The sequence below is a fragment of the Thermobia domestica genome, chromosome 3 (assembly GCF_964235325.1).
Source record: "Thermobia domestica chromosome 3, izTheDome1.hap1.1, whole genome shotgun sequence".
In the NCBI taxonomy this organism is placed as follows: domain Eukaryota; kingdom Metazoa; phylum Arthropoda; class Insecta; order Zygentoma; family Lepismatidae; genus Thermobia; species Thermobia domestica.
The window spans coordinates 343,448,843-343,465,507 of NC_137456.1; the positions used below are offsets into that span (position 1 = coordinate 343,448,843).

At 35.4% G+C, this 16,665-nt stretch overlaps 1 protein-coding gene across 1 annotated transcript in view; it reads right to left on the minus strand.

The window, feature by feature from the left end:
- The window catches only part of Rab9 (RAS oncogene family member Rab9), a 37,974-nt gene extending 21,648 nt beyond the window's left edge, over positions 1-16,326 (minus strand). Inside the window, exons 1-2 of the mRNA XM_081752866.1 lie at positions 16,077-16,326; positions 4,806-5,138 (exon numbers count right to left, since the gene is read on the minus strand). Coding sequence (XP_081608992.1) covers positions 4,806-5,018 — 213 coding nt within the window. The 5' untranslated portion in view covers positions 5,019-5,138; positions 16,077-16,326. The remainder of the gene's footprint in view (positions 1-4,805; positions 5,139-16,076) is intronic.
- Between the last annotated feature and the right edge of the window lie 339 nt (positions 16,327-16,665).

The window sequence follows — 16,665 nt, forward strand, 5'->3', positions numbered from 1 at the left end:
ACACTGGATATGAGGTAATTTCTTTCCGTACATACTATTTCTCTATAAAAGTTCCTTACTTCACATATTTATTGTGCTAAGCAATGCAGTAAGTACATTCAACATTAATTATTAAAATAATGAAAATTTATTGTGGACAAACAAAATAATTTCAAGTGCAACTGTTCTGTGTAGTGGTTCACCAGGTTATTGACTTATCACAAGACATTTCGTGAGAAAAGGATTTCCTGTCTCCTGTACTGGACCACAAGCTTATTTTGAAATTGCGGAAAGTTAGTTTCTGTGCAAAATACGTATGAAATGAGAATAATTCCTGCCAATTATGAAGAAGTTATTAAAACGTCGGGGAGAAAGAAGACTATCCTATCCATAAAAGAAAGGGTTTTGTGCCGTAGTAATACCGAGTGTATTAAAACAAAAAAATGCACACACAATTTGAGATGCCATATAAAATTTATTTTCCAACATGGAGGGTACATTCAAAAAATTAAAATTCTGGGAAAAAGTAATGTTATGTTTCCTCACCATGTGGCAGCAGAATCGTCGGTCTAGTTGCGCAACTCAGTTAGTGGCGAGAGACAACATCAACATGGCAAACGGACGTCTGAGCTTCAAAGACTGGAAGCAGGTTATGTAGTAGTAAGAAAGTGTAAGACAGAGGCAGTGGAGAAGCGAGTATGGGACTGATCCATTTTCAAGGGTGACAATTACACATCTACGAGACAAATTAGAGGTTTATGAAACAATATGTAACGTGTAGAAAGGTCAATTAGGGCGACCTCGCATGGCTACAAGTGCTGGAACTGTTTCAGCGCTCAGCACAAAAATCTTCAAGGTAAGGGTCAGTGAGAGTAGTGCAAATGCTAGTAATGTGCTATGTATACTGAAGAAAGGTAAGTTGGGTCTGTACATTCCATGGCCGGTGCAACAGCTAAGTGTACTCAGATCGCAGGATACAACTTTGTGAATGGGTTCAGGAGATGGTTCCACGTAAATCAAATTTATGGGTAGCATTGTTTGGTCAGATGAAGCACAATTCAAACTTAATCGAATTGTTAATAATCATTGTGTGTATTTTACTGAAGATGATCCTCACATTATTGTTGAAAAGACTGCGAATTTACCTGGTGAAAATGTATGGTGTGGTTTATCTTCTAGGGGACTCAGTGGGCCTTTCCGTTTCGGCGATACTGTAACTGCAGAAAAGTACCCAACTGATTCCACTTTCTCTGTCATTTGTACAAAGTATAATAATGACAGGTTTTATTATCAACAAGATGGAGCTCCGCCGCACTATCATTAGCATGTGCAAGCATATCTGCATCAAAATGTACCAGACTAATGAACAGAGGGCCAATCTGGTTTCCGGCATGCTCTCCAGGCCTTACACCGCTCGATTTTTCTCATGAGGCACAGAAAAAGATTAGGTGTGCAATCGTAAAACAAATATAGGACACCGTTTAGGATGATATTCAAACGGTGTGCGAAGAAATCCCATTGACACTTTAGTGCGAAGTACGGACGCAATTGTGACTCGTAATCAAATATGCATTTTGAACATTTACTTTAAGCACAATTTGGAACATTCAACTTGACCAAAAAGTACAGTTATTTTCCAAATTGGACTGTATTCTTACTTCTCCCAGAAATTTAACCTTGTAGGATGAAAATACATTTTCTATGACAGTTCAAAGTTCATATACATTTTTTTGACGCAGCCGGGGCAAAAACTGTTTTTTATCATGTGTAGATATAAAATTTGTTTTGATTTTATTTTTGGGTTTAGCGTCCCGTTCAGTAGCGAGGCTATATGAAACGTGGACCCACAGCTTAAGGTGGTATCTGAACCACATAAGCTCCCGCCGGAAATCGAACCCGGATATCCCATGCAAAAGGAGCACATGCTAACAGCTTAGTCACGTGGGAGCTCGAGATATGCTTGGATGGCATTAAATAATGGAAATTTCGTAACAACCGGATGGAACAAAAGGAAGAAATAGTTCAACAAAATGTGATATGTTTGTACAGTCCGCTGCAAGAAACCTGCAACATGAGCATATAAGTTTATTGTGAAACGACGAAGTCTTTTGCTCCAAAATAAATGTGCAGCGGAGGACGCCGAGGTTCCTTCTGTCGTGATTCGTGCCACTTAGACGTTATGTTGATTCCCTGCGCTGTTAGGCGTAGTTTCACAATAAACTTACATGCTCATGTTGCACGTTTTTTGCCTTGGACTGTACAATTATTATATTTTGAAAATTAAATTGTTCCTACTTACAATTTTTCTTTTATTAAGTTGTATTTACTTTTCGGATTAGAGAGACAGATTATTATAAATGTGTTGTGATATGTGTATTAATGGAGGCTCTGGATTTCGTCCATAGTGTTAGTAAAATATAGCAACTACTTTAACAATAATTGTCTGCCTTCATTGGAGACACTCAATAGTTCTACATACGAAGATAGTGGATATGGAACAGCAGTACTGAGTTAAGTAACTTAAGATGGAACATGCCATCCAGGGTTGGCAAAAACCATGGTTTTTATTGAAAAAACCAAAAAACCTGCTACAAGATCAAAATTACTTTTCGTTAGATAAGATATGCAATATAATATACAACGGTCCATATTATTGATCTTGTAGCCGAATGAGTTAACATGCGTTGTCTCAAAAACAACTTACGTCCCAGAGTTATGCCGGCTAGGCTAAAGAGGACGCTGATGATGAGAAATGAATGAAATGGTGGAATGAAGAAAGTGGGAGGAAACGGGAAAATCTCAAGAAAACCCACGCAGATTGTATTTGTCCACAACAAAGCTCACTTGCTGCGAGCCGGGATCGAAGTAAAGGCCCCATATACCAGAGGTGAACATCCACTACTGAACCATCGCAGCCCATGCGTTGCTCGAGTCTAATTCCGGATAAAAGCACAAAATGTTTGATGACAATTAAATATTATTTGGCGGAAAATTACGGTCTCTAATCTTTTTCAAGAATTTCTTAACTTTAAAACTGCTTTTTCTTGCAGATTTCCGAACAAAGAACATGATAAAAATAAAAATAAATAAATAAATAATAATAATACAAGATGACTGGTTTGACGATTTTCAAGCCGTAGGCTTCCCAATAAATTAAAAATTTAAGTTATCTTTCGGACACTTTACAAACAAATGAGGTTCATCAAGTTTGTTGTTCTTGTGAGGAAACATTAATTGAAATGATAAATGAACTACCAACGACAAAATTAAATAAAATATAAGAGATGTGAAAAGGAAAAGCCAATATCTAAGATACAATAATTCACATGACATTAAAATTACAAAAAAAGGAAACGAATTCTGAAATAATATTTTAAGATCATTTTTATTTTAATTAATAACTCGTCATTAAATTTAGATAGAGATTAAAATGAACCAGAAGTCTGGAGATATTTTCCAATTATGCCATACCATCCATACCAACATCATAGAACAACAGAGACGATCTTTCCGTGTGAATTGGTCTTTCTGAAAACCTATTCATGCAGGCTTTCCTTTTAATTGTAATATTATTTTCTATCCCCCTCTTTTTTAAATTTCTACAAAGTCTTGATGATGAACCCTGTGTAGGTTCGACGTGTAGTTGGTTATAGACAAAAGGCACGACTTGTTTAAGGATGTTTACATTAATTGGTTACGAAACTACTGGTACGAGAAATATTAAAAAATCTATTGAGAGTGAAGCAACTTCGAATGTGAATGTTAAACTGCGCCCAATGCTTTTAGCGTTAGTCCCCCAAAAGTGAAGAAGTGCGACCAAAAGCATTGAACGTCACCTAAATTATTCTATCTTTATTTATTTCATTTTCTGCCTTCAGAACTCTGCGTTCATGGCTTCGTCAAGATATACATTAGCAGAGTATAAAAATTAAATTAACAGTACAGATATTATACATTCAAAATATATACGTAACCATAGTATTAAAAGTGTATTTAAAAAAATATATATTAATTGTACACTACGCGGCAAAAAAAAAAAAAAAAAAAAAAAAAAAAAAAAAAAAAAGGCGACTCTTGAAACTTTTTAGTGGACGATTCCCAAGCTCGTAGTTACATTCATTCCTGACTTTGCTTTTAGAACTTTTCCGTTAAAGCGCGACATAAAGGTTTATTAAACTATGCTGCCATCTATTGAAGTAATACTTAATTAACACGTTATCCACGCATACACGCAATATAAATACATTTCTCTTAACTTACTTAGTTTTATCGTAAAACGGCAAGCTAGAGTAAATATTATGTTAAAATATTGTACTCTCATCGGGTGTGCGTCTCTGTACATAATTTTTTAAGCTCTAATAAGATATAAAGCACGTGAAATTTCAGTTGCAAAATTTGACTCTCACAAACAAACAGAAAATTAAAAGTAATTTAATAAAAGCATGATAAAAATGAGTTAAATTCGTTTAATTTCAGAGCCACGTGTTAGTTTTTAGAAGCGCATATTAGCACAAATAAGACATGTGTTTATAAATTCAATTTCCAGTTACAAATTTATCTTCCTAAAGCCTTAGATGTACTTCCAGGGGGTAATCTACCTACTGCTACACTATTTGTGGCTATTTTTTTTTTAACATAATGACTCCTCAAATTATACTTTAAAAGTCCTATCTATAAAGTTCGTTGTCTGTAGGAGAAATATACGCAATTATTTTAGTGAAGTTCGCATATTTCATACATTTTTCCCAATATTAATAACTTGATCAGTATTCAAAATGTCTGAATTATTTCTATAAACGTTATTACACCCTACAAATGAACCTTACCTGCAATGTGTACATTTCGCCATTAATCTCTATATCTTTATTGAGGAATTCTACTCCAATAGTGTGGAATGAATGTTCATCAAAATGGTTACTAACAAAGCGATTCATGAGACAGGACTTGCCCACGCCACCATCTCCTAAGATAACAACTTTCAACAACGTGTTTTTGCTGGGTTGGCGCATGTGCCGCGCCTGGAAATTTCCACTTGCCATGGAATCGCAGGTTGAACTGACTACTGCCACGGGATCAGCGTGTCAACAAACAGCTGCAGCATGGGAACACATGACAATCAACTTGTACAGGGTGTGTCATCACAGCATCTTCAGTGCATTCTGAAACAAAAAGTCACACGCAAGTAGGCATTCGTTCACATGATTAATGCTTGGAATTTTACAATATTAAGAGTAGTTAATGGAAAACAAGTTTAAAAATGACACATAATACCAATAGACATGATCATTTCAATGAAATCTTTCAGGTTAACGTCCCACGATTATGCCCTTTAGGTAAAGACGGATGATGATGAAGGTGTCTACTAAGTTTCATTTTCAAAATTCCAGTATATTCAGTATATAACTATCAGCACAATTCCAGTACCTAACACAATAATTTTTTTTTAAAGTTCTTTAGAAATAATCACACTCTTGATGATTTCAGGTTTGTAATTGTTTTGTCGTAAACAAAAGAATATTTTATTTTTAATAAATTTAGTTAACCTTGACTTCTTTTTTTGAAATACAATGATTTTTAATTTTTTTTTTTTTTAAAGGGCTTCCCAACTTCCTTCACAGCCCGCCACTCCACCAATTGCTTTAAATGTCTAATTACCAAATGTATATAACTCTTGCTTTGGAAACATTTACAATCTCAATGGATACAAAATTATTTCTAAGACTATTAAAAGAACTACAAAACAAACTGACAATTTACCAATTTCATGATTTTTCTCGTATGTGGATCAAAATTCCTGTATATTTCCAGTATTTTCATTATTGAAATTAAATTCCAGTATAATTTAAGTATTTCCAGTATCAGTAGACACCCTGATGATGGAAGAATTGGTGTAATAAGAGTCTGGAGGACACGAGAGCACCCCGAGAAAATCCATGGTCACATTCTCCACCATAAACTTACTTTGGCCGGGGATCGAACCAAGGACTTCACGCAGCAGAGGTAAGTGTTCTACTACTGAGCCACCGTACCTCGATAGCTCTCATTCAGCAGAACAAAATGATATGCATAGTTTTCGAGAAAAAAAGAACTTTTGCTTTTGTAAACCTAAACACTGATGCTGTAGGACAACAACGCCGTCTATTAAGAGACTTCATCCCAGCGAAATTAAAATACCGCTAATTTTACATTAATTATGTGATATCTTCAAATAGATAAAAGATAATTGAAATATGGAACAAGAGCGCCCTAGACAATATTATTTTGCGTGAGGTACCGTTATCACAAGTCACCTAGTGGCTTTCCGTTTTCAGCTGTTTAGAAACGCGAAAATAAATGCCGATTTTCAAAATGGCTCGAAATCGAAAGCAGATAAGTGAGTCGTGATAATGGTTTCTCATGTAAAATAATATTGTCTAGGACGCTCTTGTTCCACATTTCGATTATCTTTTATCTATTTGAAGATATCACATAATTACTGTAAAATTAGCGGTATCTTAATTTCGCCCTGATGAAGACTCTTAAGACGAAACTGACATTGAAGCACGAAGGTAAGGCAAAAATTATCCGCAATTTTAACATAACTCTTCTTACAGTTTTCATATTGATTTCTGTCCTCGTTTATTTTATTGTTATGCTGTTGTAGTCATGCTATGAAAGTTTGACCCTAATTCCTCCTTTTGGGTTCCTTTCATTGCAAATAGATCATGGCCGCTTCATTAGAATTTTGAACCAAAGAGAAACAACGAGCAGTGATCCGGTTTTTGTGGTCGAAACGTGGTCGTAAGTGGAAAGTACATGAAGTAAAGAATATTGGCGGCACGTAATTTTCCCGGATAGTGGTGGTTGGAAATGACAGTGGATGAAAAAAAGGAAAAAAATCTGAAACCAGACTGTGTTTCCAAAACAAGGAAATTTGCTCAGTGTCATGTTGTGGAGATGCTTTACTTCAAAGAGAGATGGACGAATTGAAATTTGCAGTAAACAAGGTAATGCGGCAAATTACATTCTGAGGACTTTGAAAGTTACTACGAATTGCTGCTGACTATTTCTCACGTTTCGAATTTGAGTTATTTTCCAAGATGGAATGCGCCATGTCACGTGGCATGGAGTGGGCTGGTTTTCAAACACGCGTATCCAAAAATTATGGTGGCCACCAAATTATCTAGATATGAACCCCATTGAGAATCCGTGGCATATTGTACCACGAAAATTGTGGGAAGATGTATCAGTCTAGAAGACAACTCACTGAGGAACTAGTTCGAATCTGGCACCAAGAACTGGATATTACTCAGTGTGAAATACTTATGAACAGTATGTGTCATCGGCTTGCAGCATTAAAGGCTGTCTGTAGCGCTATAACAAAATACTGGAGTATCATAAGCGTTGTAGTATAAACATTTTCTTTTGTTTACTTTCAATAACTTCCCCACAGTTCACTGATAACCCTTTTAAATCCCACCTGTTTTAAAAGATAAATTATACATTTTCACTTGAGCGGGTACTACTTCATTGCTATTTATCGTAGGTTCATTTTTTTTTTTTTTTTTTTTTTTTTTTTTTTTTTTTTTTTTTTTTTTTTTACCACAATAGAGCAACTTTTCAGACAGTACCATTCACATTTCCCTATCATGTCCCTGAGGCAAGGAATTTGAAGAGAAATCGGAAATTTTTCTGAGATTTTTTTCTTTTCAAATTTTGAGCTTCCCTGTCCTCCCCCCTGTGTTAACGCACAGATCTCAAAATCAACTAAAAATACTGAGGGGTGTACTAAATATGTGTACAAAATTTCAGGCTTCTATCTTGAATAGTAAGGGCGGGAAAAAATATTTACAAATGAGCTAAGAGCATCCTCACAATACCCCAGATGACCCGACAAGATCCGGATGTAATATAAAAATCTCCTGAGATATCCCTATTTATCCTTGACTAATGTTTTGTACCTCATTCTTTGCAGAATAGAATAGCCTTTCAAACGATACCACTCACATGAGCCTATCATGTCCCTGAGGCAGGAAATATTGAGGGAAGTAGGGAATTTTGGTGGAATTTTTTTTTTTTTTTTTAATTTTTTGACCCTTTGGACCCTTCTGTGTTAACGCAGAGGTTTGAAAAAACTCGGAAGAATACTAAGGGATATATTGAATGTGTGAGCAAAATTTCAATCTTCTAGGTGCAAAAGTAAGCCCGCCAAAAAATAATAAAAATAGGTCTAACGAAAAAAAATTTTTTTGACGTCATTATCCCCTGTGCGTCGACGCAAAGAGGCGTGAAACCATACGTAACGTGTTCTACAATGCCTTTATGCTTGCAAAAACACATAAAACCCGATCTAAAACCACTAAGAGAGCATTATTAGTACTTTTTTAATCGAATAATGAAGACCCTATGGTAATTATAACTATGAAAGATATTAAAAGGGACATAGTGTAATAATCAATAATATGCAATGAACTGAATTTCTGTATTGTATTATTAAGTTTTCGACTAGCGAGGATTTTTTTCTTTTTTTTTTTTTAATTTTAGATTTGGGCCTGGAAATCGGTGCAACGACATTGCGCAAATTTTTCTAAAGATTAGATCGTTGATAATCTAAGTAATTTATGTCTTATTAACGAGGAGCAGAAAGTGCTGAAATTGCGCAAATTTCCGCCGCGACGTTGCCAACAACAGGATTTAAGGAATTGTGTGAAATTTTGCATCGAAATGAAATGTATAAAGCTATTCCTTTATGAGATATATTTTATTGCATTCTAATATTTACAAAGCAACATACTTATTTACAGAAAATTTCATTTTACAGTTTGAATGCTTGAAATTTAAATCCTACAGCTTTTAAAAATGTCATACGTGCCTTCTCATAGTTTCTCTGCGAATTCCTGAACTCAGCATACTTCCTCATGACAAACTCGCTCCTTTTGACTTCTGCTGGTCTTTGGGCCTTTGAAATTCCTTTTAATATGGACGTTATTTTCATGGCAGTTTCCGTTTGGATCTCTAACAAAGCAGAAATCACCGTATGAATATCAGGAGCAGGGAAGTAAAATTGACTATTATAATGTCTGTGAAAAGCTTCTGGTCCATTTGTCGTCCGACGCATCGTGGATGGTATAGACGCCCACATGACAGGTGGATACCTAAAATTAATAAAATAAAAAGATCCTTAGTTCATGCACACAATTATTGACAATTTATATAAAACACTAAAACATTTATAACACTAGATTCAAGAAATATTTATAGTCTTGGTCCGTAATTTGTTTACAACTATCAAAACCTGCATTTTAATCTACGTCTTACATGAAGACAGAAGAAAATTTCACTATAATTAAGTTGCATTGAGAGAAAATACCATATCAGCACAACCATTAATGTTGTGTTCAAACTAGGACAACAGTTTTTGCAGTATTAAGAGTTATTGAAGCATGTGCTACTATAGATGAAATTCAAAAGGAAGCTACTTACTTGCAACCGTCTTCTATGTAGTTTTCTAGGACGTAATCGGAAAATTTATGCCCTGTATCATCCGGCGTCATTGATATTAGTTGAGTAAAGGCATCTGATACTTCTGTTGGATGTAAATATGGCAACCCAAAAAATGCCTTTATCCATGAACCTGTAAGAAAAGCAATAATAATAATAATAATAATAATAATAATAATAATAATAATAATAATAATAATAATAATAATTTGTTAGAATAAGCAAGCATTGGGAAAGTAGTGAAATTGATGGATCTTACTGTTGGCTTTATAATTTCTTCATTTCGTACATTATTAGAACAGCAGTTTATTTGCTTTTAAGAATGGTGACTGAATTAAGATTCTTCAGTCAAACAGAATAAGATTCTATTTTCAACTGTATTCTGTATTAATATATAACAAAACAAAGTCCACATGGTATTATTAAATTAATAATAAAGAATAATAGACCATAATAATATCAATAATACCTAGTTCAGATTTTGGATCCATATATGCTTGTCGCAGATCATTGTCGGCTTGAATCCTCCGCCACCATGTTTGTCCCAAATGGAATCTGCAGCCATTGAAGATTAGTGTCAGAAAAGAAAATAGTAAACAAGACTGTAGTGTCATATCGTTAGGTGAAATGCTATGTTACGATATATTTTGTGAGAATCAAAAAAAAAAAAAAAAAAACTATTTTACTATAATTTGGAAATAAGACGGAAAAAGGAACTTTTCTGTTCAAGCAACTACTTCCTATTCTACTTCTTGATGCTGTAAATGAAACTCATTTCAAAGTTAATGGTTATAAATGAAATTATACTTACTCGATATTTTTCTTACACGTGAAAAGAATTATATTAGCTTCATCATCAACAAAGATGAATCTTTCTCCGTCAATTGCTATATCATCCTGCTTCTGAACCATTTGCTGTATAGCCTCTACGGTGTTTCTGGGTAGACGAGGAGTCACCTTTCTTCGATTTTTATAAATAACGTCTCGGCATCTTTTAATTTCTTTATGATCAAGTGTGTCATGATGTTCCAATTTTGAAACTTCCTGCCTTATAATTTTATTTGGCTTCTCGTTCAATTGTTCAGTGGCTCGTCGCTTACAATTCTCTCTAAGAAAATGCCGTTGAACACCATCTTCATCTTCACAATGATTATGAATATCTTTCCTTTCTAAAACTTCACTTGTATTTTCATCCATTGTTATACTAGCATTACAGCTTTTCTTAGTACATCTGAAAGAAAGGAAATAATAATTAAATCGTATCACGTGTTCTAAACTTACTATTTAAAGAAAAATGTATTCACTATTTCACTGGCAAAAATGTTATATCTTCCATCACCTTTTAACAAAGTATAGGTCCAATTGACTGACATAAATACTAATGCAGGCTTACTTATTCACTTACGAAAGTATAGGACAAATTGCCTGGCATAAATATTAAAATAGGGACTAGACACATATTTTAACAAAATATAGACCCAACTGACTGACATGGATATTAATGTAACTTTCCATTACTTAACAAAGTATAGAAGCAACTGAATGGCATAAATATTAATATAGGTTACATCACTTAACAAAACATAGGTCCAACTTCCCGACATTAATACTAATAGTGTGTTACATCTTTTAACAAAGTATATATGGATCCTATTGACTAGCATAAATACTAATATAGGCTTACAGAACTTACTAAAATATAGGTCAAGCTGACTACTGAAAATACTAATGTAGGCTTTGCATAACTTAGCAAGCTATAGGCTTATATACATGCAAAAATTATGTACTACATTAACTTACCTCCAATTTGAGCCTTTTTTTCCTTGGCGAAAGAAACGATACTTAAAGCCTCCCATTAATACACAAGGTACACCTTTTTCTGTTTTCGTCAATGTAAACTCCATTCTGAAAGTTTCACTTATGTTTCTCCAGTTTATTGCTTCCTGTTTATATTACCCTCCTCACTAAAACTTGCGATTAATTCTCGATCCTGATTGGCTCGTTGTGATTCTCGTTCCTCATTGGCTTGTTCTATTATTGGTTTATTATATCCGCAATTCGTTCGGGGTTTTAACAGAACCTGAGGAGGTCTGACATACAGTTGCTGGTGACATTTGGGAGAGTGCACAACGGAGAAGAATAAGCTTTGCAGAGAAGAATTGCTGAGATGCATTGCTTTCCTGAAGAAGGTGTTCCAACCACAACCAACATAGATAACATCAGAGATGCATTAAAACAGCAAAACGTACAGTTCACGAACCTCATTCGTGTCCAAACAAAGGAGGGACCAGCACCCATCTTGAGAATGTTTTCAACATTTGCTCTGGCCATATACGTTGAACACGCTTTGCCGACAGTCGGCTAACGGAAACGCTTTGTTATCTCTCTGGGAGTGAAGCAAATACACAGTAATTAAAGAACTGAGGCCCTTTTCAGGCCCACAAACCAATTTCGGCCATTTTTGGCCAATATCATGGGAACGGTAATTCATAGAGAGACGATATTGGTCTTAATCAATACCTAAGAGGATGGTAAACACTTTGGTAGCAATATTAATTGGTGGCCATTGGCCAAACCAGAACTCTTTAAGTTCGTTGAAAACCGCGGCGAGACACAACATTCGACATGCTGCTTTAGAATTCTAACTGCATGTAGGAGGTACACGTAGATATAAGTTGCTGCATCACTCAAGGGGGCGAGCTTTCTTGCCAAGGGGCCCTATTTATCTCTAATACACTGACCACTCATTCTTGTAACAATTTATACGATAATACCTAGGTAATATATAACAAATGTTTCTCACAGCACCTAAGAACAACTAAGACGCAAATGCAAATCTAAGTATCATTTATAGAAAGGTGAAAGGATAGTTATTAAGATATGTGGTAGACACACCTGAAATATGTATACAAGTGCTTGTTTCTGATTGGCCAAAACTGGAAGATATAGACAAATCTTTATTTCTGATTGGTCGAACGTCTGTTCACGATATTTCAAGAGAACTTCTAGAAATATTTATATATATTGTTTATTTTATATATGTTTGTTTTCCTTACAGTATTTCAAAACTATTTGCTTTCAATAACTATATTCTTACAGTTTTAATCTTACAGTTAGATATGATACGGAAAATGAATGACTGGGACACATTCCCCAGTCACCCTCTCTAACGACGCCATTGCACACATATAATATAGATGACTGAAAATGCTATTGTTATCCATTACTTTGTATTTTTTTTTTTTTTTTTTTGTTAAAACGACTTGCATTTTGGTGACTGTTTTTATTAGTCGATATACTTATGGTAATGATGGCAACGTTGCACAAGATTTTTTTCGCAATTTCCAATTTTGTTGCCTGCTCATTAAGGCTTTATCTGTGTCAACAGATAAGCGTGGGAAAATTTGCGCAATGTCGGTGCACCCCTGGAAATGTTTCTTCCACGTTTCTCGATCTTCAGCTTCCTCTTTTTAACTCCCAATATTTTCTTGTATTTCTCAAATCATCAATTAGCTGTGTTCTTCTTCTTCCTATTCCTCGCTTTCCTCCCATCTTTCCTTCTTTGGCGGTGTGAAGAAGACAATTTCTTCGCAAAATGTATCCAGTCCAATTGGCCTTTCTACGAAGGATGCTGGCTAGAAGCGTCCTCTTCTCTCTTATCCGTTTCAAAACATCTTCGTTTATTGCTCTCTCTGTTTATTTTATCTTCTCCATTTTCCTCAAACACTACATTTCGAAGCTATCCAAATATTTCTTTTCTTAAGGTCACTTAATATATATAAAGTTCAGTGTTTTTATTTAATGTTCATATGTATACTACAGTAACACCACAGAATAATTAGGGTACCATTAGAAAATCATTTAACGGTGTGTAATTAACGAGGTTTATAAAAGAGTGCCATTAATATAACAATTTTCTCACAGTGGTGCTTTTTTTTTGACAGACTGTATATATAATCCCAAAATTCTTTCCCTGATTACAAACATTCATAAGGCATAAAATATGACATATAAACAAATACTTTTTATCTTGAAGTGCATGTAACACACTCAAGTGTTTTGTGTACAAACTTACTGTTATTTTGTTTGTTAACGGGCCCAGTGACGTAACAGCGAAATAAGTCACTATTTTTAGAAACATGTACTCAAACCAGGAGAAAGCCCAACGTGTCCTCTGGTATCACGAGACAAAGTGCTCATTATGACTACCGTCTGAGATTGAGAAACGTGTTTTTTACTTAGATGAAGCCATTTTTCATTTGAACGGTGTTGTGAACCGACACAATGCTAGGATCCTCATGCTATGTTTGAGACAGTTCCAAGCCGAACGCATGGTGCGGTCTTATGCAGAATAAAATCATAGGACCTTCTTTGTTCAGTGAAAAGACGATCAGAGTCAACACCTATCTTGATATGTTGCAGTTACTTGTTATGCCACAGATTCAGGACATTCCGAACTTAATTTTCTGACAAGATGATGCACCACCTCAATGTGAGTTAGATTTGTCCGTGCCTATTTGGATGCAACATATCCGGGAAGATGAATCGGGCGTGATGGTCCCATGCAGTCACCATCCACGTCATGGGTTCTTTCATGAAGTGAATAGTTTTTTTTTTTTTTTTTTTTTTAAGTAATTAGAGTCTGTCCATTTTAGGTGTGTCCTCGGAAAATATGTGAAACATACTTCGGCTCCCCTCCGCAACCCTCCCTTTGCTTAGCTGTGTTGCCAATTTGTCATTTAGTTGTTTAGTCTTGACGAGTGAAGATCGTAGGCTGTTTATAATAGTTAACAAGAAAGTATAGACCGAAGTCCGTGAAATAATTCGTTGTGGCAACGCTTCCGCATCCAACAATTGAAAGATTTCGGCCGCAGCAACTTGTCACTCCTCTTTTGAGGGAAAATGGGGAAACGCACAGCGACAGCAGCACCAGAAGGGGAACACTTGAAACACTAAGGCTCTACATTCTATTTTTCTCAGAGATGAGTTTTCCGGGTGGGGCAATGTCTTTACAAAGTTTCTTTCAGGCATACGATCCTTTGCCCTCATGTCGTTACAACTAATGGTCATTGATGTAGTTTTGCCTGTTATTATTGGCTACTTAAAGTTTTGATTGATTAAGGGTTATGCTAAAAGAGAAAGCTAGCATTTAACTTCAAACAAGAACTGCTAAAATTAATTACAGAAAAAAAATTACAACAGCGTTCCAAATAGATTCAATTTGAAGGAACTGTTCGGCAGAATTAGTGATTCAATTCGAAGGAACTTTTCGGCAGAATCAGTCTCTTAGAAATGGAATCATTGAATGAACTGCCTATTTTCCTACTGTGGATACAGAAGTACAAAACAAGGGGTGCTCGTTTACTTTTGCCACACCGCATTTTGGAAGATTTAGACTGTAGAATTCGATACTTTGCATGAAAAGACGTATTTACAAAGAACAAATTTCCGCAGGCGTTAGAATTAAATACAAATTAGTACAACTGTATTTTTAGGTTTACATGTGTAGGATTACTAGTGTAAAATCATTACAAGTGCTTTACGACTGATAAAATAAGTGAGTGCTTATGAAAGATGACTGTATGAGATACTATTTTCCATCGAGGGTGTATTTCTGCACAGTGTACAGAAGCTGTATTTTATGTTCACAAGTGTTGCGCTACTAGTATGAAACCATGACAAGTGATACTGAAACTCCTACTATTGCTAAAACCCACTTGTTTTCACTACCCTCGCTTACGGGTATACCACAGTCGCTGACGCGCCTGCACCCTTTGGCCGCTTTCTCGCTACTGCTTGGGCTCCCAGCTTCATCCTGCCTGAACTGGTTAGAAAGCATTCGTGCTTCTTAGTGGCAACGTAGCACAGGTTGATTTGTTTTCTTGCACTGTACTTTTCATGCCATACAATATACACAAATCGTAAAAGAATTGTAATTTTTCAACAATTACTTCTGATGGCTCCCTTCAATTTTAAGTATGCCAAGTTCGATATTTTCATGTGGCCCAGCGCAAATCATTTATGAGACAAGAAAAAAAAAACAATGAGTTATAATGTTTTAAGAATTATTTCGAGGGGTGTGTCAAAAGTCGTGTAGTTTTACTATACGGAACCATAGTATAAGTAGTAGTAGTAGAAACGGGTAAATTAAAGACCTGCCCAAATTTTTCTGTACATTTTATAATCTATGGATCCGTATAGTAGAACTGCACCCCTTGTTTTGTACTTCTGTATCCACAGTAGGAAAAATAGGTAATACGTACATTTAATAACTTATTTATGTGTTTATACACAATGAGTGAGTGCAAGGATCATTTTAAGCTAGGATCTTTGTGTAAACTTGATTCTTAGTAAAAAGAACATGTAAGGCATTTTTAACCCTACGAAACGGTTAGTACAAGCCCATTCGAGAATAATTATTTACGTTACTTCTATGTTCAGTCACTCTAAAGAGCTCTTCCAGCTCACTTCTTAAGAATTAAATTAATCTGACAGTTCAAATAGGAACTCTCCCCGAGTTATAGGGATTTGGAATAATAAAACAGAAATTACGTCATTGCTATTGACCAAACACTAATAAAATTGTTTATTCAATTAAAAACTATGATAATACTTACAATTCATTCACTCCAATATATGAACACAAAAATCCATCGACACATAACTACGCTGTCAAGAATCCCTTTGACGAAGTCACAGAATATTCCCTGAGTCATCTGCTTTCAGAGTTGAAAAACGTGAATTGGATGTTTTCACTCAGCTCTTTAAAATTATTCATATGTAGGGGAACATTTCATACCAAACTTTCGCAACATTCTAGTTACAGCTACATCACGCGAAAGAAATACAAAAATGCCATTATAATTCATATGCCGGTAATCGCAAATAAATTGCAAATTTTGAGATGGAATCGACGAAAGGTGCCCGATGAAGTTATGGCATTTAGTCCGTTAAGCCATATCAGCTTTTCAACGTAACGGTCATCATCATCATAGGCAGTGGCGTATTTACGATTTTGTTTCGGGGGGGAAGGGGCTTTGCCTGAAAATGTGAAAATTCAACAAGATATTTCATATACTTTACTATAGTAAGGAAGATTTCGATAGGTATTCTGCCCTTATTGGCAGGTCACTTGCCGTAGCTGAGAAGCTTCCATGTTCCACGTCCTCCGCCAACCTCTTCGTCTTCACGTGTGATCTTCCTGTT